This window comes from Mytilus galloprovincialis, chromosome 8 (genome assembly GCF_965363235.1).
Source record: "Mytilus galloprovincialis chromosome 8, xbMytGall1.hap1.1, whole genome shotgun sequence".
Classification (NCBI taxonomy): Eukaryota; Metazoa; Mollusca; class Bivalvia; order Mytilida; family Mytilidae; genus Mytilus; species Mytilus galloprovincialis.
In genome coordinates, this window is record NC_134845.1 from 21,230,623 (window position 1) to 21,234,805 (window position 4,183).

A 4,183-nucleotide genomic window follows, 5' to 3' on the forward strand; every position below is an offset into this window, starting at 1 on the left:
CGACGGTACCCTGCAAAACAATTAAGTCATTTTGTCAATAAAATACGAAAAAGAGGGAACATTTCAAAATTTTGTTCTAGAAAAAAAGTAAAAAAAACAAAAAATACCGAAAAATATGTATAACTTTCAAAAAGTCACTGAATCAAGTTTTCACATGTATATTGCTATCATTTGCTATACTTCAGTACCTACATTGACTAAAAAAAGGTGAGAAATCAAAAACAAATGTACTTTTTGTGTACCACTTAAACTAGAACATCGGAAACGGCTTCATTTTTTTTACGAAACTAGTGCAATTTTTGTTTCTGTCCTGTATCTTTATACGAAATGTGTACGTCGTGTACAAGTTTAAAATATATAATGTGTACAGAAATTATGAACTTACGAACCCTTTAACATAATTGAATAAAAGAAAACAGCTTGGTACAAAGTACATTGGTGCAAATGAAAGAGTATATATAACAAACAATTCTCTTTTCAATACACCATTTTATAAATAAAGCCGTTTGCATGCCATTTCTAAATCTCCAATATACAGAAATGTTTTCATTCAAATCTCGTTAGTTCCAGTGCCTTTTTTCGGTAGGCTGCATCTGCCAATGCTTTCCTCTTCTTCTCCGCCACAACTAACTTCTTGGATTGCTTAAAAAGTTTAAATGCTTCCATTAAGCATAGATATGCCTTCTCCTCTAGTCCTGCTTTTTTGTATGCCATTGCACACATCTGTAAAACCTTTGGTCTTATTTCATAGTCTAGTTCGTTTGTAAGCTCTTCCATTTTATTTACATTTCTCCTAGCTTCTTGAATTTCGCCCATGTCTGCCAGGCATGTTACCAGCATAAAGTACGCAGCAAGCCTTCCAGGTATGCGACTCCTGGTGGGTTTAAATTCTTCACATCCGGGTATGTCTAACTGGATCAAGGAGTTGTCTTCTTCCCTTGGTTTCTCTATCGATATTGATTTGCGGAAATGATCAATAGCCTTGAGGAATGACGTTTTCGTGCTTAGTAGGAAGTTTCCGTAACCAACATGAAGAGTTGGCGAATCGTCCATGATTTTTGTTCCGATTTGAAAAAACTCCATCGCCTTCTTTTCATATATTTTTTTGTCGGTTTTTTCTTTCGATAGGTCATACAAGCAAGTGTATATACAAGCTATATTGGTGGTTATTTCAGGGTAGTCCTTCAAAACTAAATCACGTTCAAAGTTATACATCAAGAGATAGAAAGACAGGGCTTTGTCCAGATCTCCGGACTGACAAAAGCCTTGACAAATCGGTCGCAGAAGATCAACCATATTCTTAGCATTATAACCATTCGATGTAGTATGTAATAGTTTGCTCCCATTTTTGTTCATTTGTGTAATATGTTGGAAACAAGTTCCCGACAGACTGGGGGTTTTCTTCGAGTGTTCAAATCCGATTCTGTAAAGGTTTTGTACAAATGTCGCGTATAAAATGAGCATGTAGTGAATTTCTGCTTCTCCGTCAAAGCCTGTATCCGGATACCGTACATCAAAAAAGTCCAATTTGTGGCAAAGCTTTGAGACAATTTCAAATGGTCTTGCAACAATAAAGGATAGCTCTGTGCATGCTTTTTTCGTATCAGATTCAGCACTGTTGCTGATTAGATTATTTTCGGGAATAAAAAAATGTGGTATGTATGCATTTTCTAGTGCCTTTAATATGGAGTAAAGCAGTTGTAAAACTCGATCGCCAAGTGATGCCCCATCAAACTCGTCAGGACCAAACTGCTTCTCACAAAACCAAAACATCATATTCTTCACATGGTATGATGTCAAAATTGATCTGGTCGACAGGTGTGTTTTAAGCATCATTAGTACCATACAATAACACGTTTTCTGGATGTTGTTCCAAGACCTTGCAAGACGGCGTTCGTGGATATTAAAGGACACGCGCCATTCTCTCTCCTTGTCTACACTAAGTGGGTATCCTGTTGGTACAAGCACACATCCACCTAAAAAGTAAGTTTTATGTTTTTTTACATAAGAATTATTAAAAAAAACTACATCTATAATGTCAGTAGATAATTTATTTAAACTTCTCCAACCTTAATAGAATTAAAGTCACCCGTTCTAAAGCCAACGAGTACTTCGGCGAAGTTTCTTTGACATTTTTTGTTTGTATACTGTACACGTTTCAGTGCAGTTCATTAAGCTTTGATCTAACATTAAAATAAACAAAAACAAAAAACAAAAAAAAATTCAGATAGAGGAAAATGATATTCCCTATCAACATGATTAATTTGATATATGGTGATAATGATTACACTGTCCAAGACAACTCAGACAAGATTATTACACAAGTCAGGATTATTATTTTTTTAAATGGGACTAGTGTACAGATCTGTTTGCACTACGAAAGTTATTGAAGACACATCATGTATGTGTATTTTTAACTGTAGAATTAATCATCGTTAGCAGTACTTATGTAATATATATCTTACAAATGGTAAGGTACACTGATGAATTGGTTTGGAAAATACATCATTTATACATTGCACTTGAAAGAAGTACATGTAAATGATATATAGACAAGGACTTTTAGATTGATTTTGAAGAGGTTTATAGTAAAAATTAAAGATAAATGTATCTTCTATAATGTATTTCAAATAATCCCGAATTCTGACAGTACGCATCCTGCTCATGAGTAAAGAGTGGGTCTCATTGGGGTCTAAGCGTGACGCGGGATTGCCGATTTTTTAATGCATTTGGTTGATGGTGGAGAGTTGTCTCACTTGGTTATTGTTCATTCTCATTTTCATATATACACAAAAATAGTGCAAGCTAGGACACTTATCATGCTTATAAATATGTTTGCATTCAAATATCAAGATGCACATTTGAGTTAATTGTAGTACTCAATCCCAATATGTGTTGCAATCACCTCTGAAGAAGACTTACCTTTCGTTATTTCGTGAATAGTGTCCTCGGATGGCCAATTGGTTGGTCTTGATCTGGATATCCAATTCTTTGCAGCTACTGGCCATTCCTGACATGGAAAGGTATGTGCAAAGTCGTGGGATATCCCAATGCTATCTTTGTCATTTTCATAATTATCTGAAGGTTCAGAGTATTTCATCTTCAACATATTGTACAGTTCTTCTGTTGATTTAGCAAATTCTGGAAACCAGTTAGCCCTAAAGATGTAGTTTGGCAGGTACCCATCAGGGTCTATATTTTTGTCCACATCACAGTTCGGTCTATCAATCATCTTTCTCCCATAATCTGAAATTTTTAAATTGACATAGCCTGGGTGGTCTGTTGGAAGCATTAAAGCAAAACACTCACACGACTTAATCATCTCGTCTAGTTTCTCTTTGGTACAGTCGCATATTTTGTACCTATTATAAACAAGTACAAGATCAAATTCGACACATGGGAAGAACTTGACGTCTGCATGTTCGCTTGCTAAAAGTCTGATCATATGAAAATGGCTGTATTGCAATCCTGTATGTACAACATCAACTTCCCCTTGACTTATTTCACCGAGTTTATTCGTCATCTCTACCATTTTGTCCCGAATAATTTCTTTGACTTGCTTTGATAGTTCATGGCCATTAATCATCAAGGCCAAGCTTTGGGCGTAGTTCCCTATTAACTTGTTAAATGCGTCTGCCATTTTCACCACTGACCAGCTACGATGAAAAGAATAGCGTTTTCTATATTTGGAATTTAAAAAATCCAAAGTTAAAACGAAACCGAAAGTACAATTTACATGATTAGCGGAGCATTGCCATTGTCACTTGTTCCTGTCAGTTCCTTTATATCAGATGATCAAAAACACGGATAATTACTTCTTCAATTATGAAATTTACTTTAATAAAACATTGCTGTTTTCAAACTGTGTCACTGACAAAAAAAAATACAAGTTTTTTCCCGTTCGGCAAAGGGAGATAACCTAAAATATATATATTAAAATATAAAAATCGGTTTCGGGGATACAAAAATAATAATTTCCGTACTATTTTACAAAAACAATATAAAAATAAAAGAGGACTCAGGTCACTAGTCTAACAAACTTTTAGACTTTCACACTGTAGAAAGGTCTTATTTTTTCTTCATTTCAGAGTTTACTGAACAACATGTAGATTCCAAATCGAAATTGACAATATCGTTCCTATATACCGATTTTTTAAACTCATTCTGAATCTAATGTTGGGAG

At 34.8% G+C, this 4,183-nt stretch overlaps 1 protein-coding gene across 1 annotated transcript; it reads right to left on the bottom strand.

The window, feature by feature from the left end:
• Nucleotides 1-414: 414 nt before the first annotated feature.
• Nucleotides 415-3,773, bottom strand: LOC143085303 (uncharacterized). The gene is made up of 2 exons (XM_076261567.1): nt 2,923-3,773; nt 415-1,976 (listed from the first exon to the last, which is right to left on the bottom strand). The coding sequence occupies exons 1-2, from the start codon at nt 3,638-3,640 to the stop codon at nt 547-549; spliced, it is 2,148 nt and encodes a 715-aa protein (XP_076117682.1). The 5' UTR covers nt 3,641-3,773; the 3' UTR covers nt 415-546.
• Nucleotides 3,774-4,183: the final 410 nt, after the last annotated feature.

Coding starts and splice junctions, on each gene's coding strand:
- LOC143085303 (XM_076261567.1), bottom strand. CDS start 3,640: ATGGCAGACGCATTTAACAAGTTAATAGGGAACTACGCCCAAAGCTTG. Junction 1,977..2,922: donor TATTCACGAAATAACGAAAG/GTAAGTCTTCTT, acceptor CTTACTTTTTAG/GTGGATGTGTGCTTGTACCA.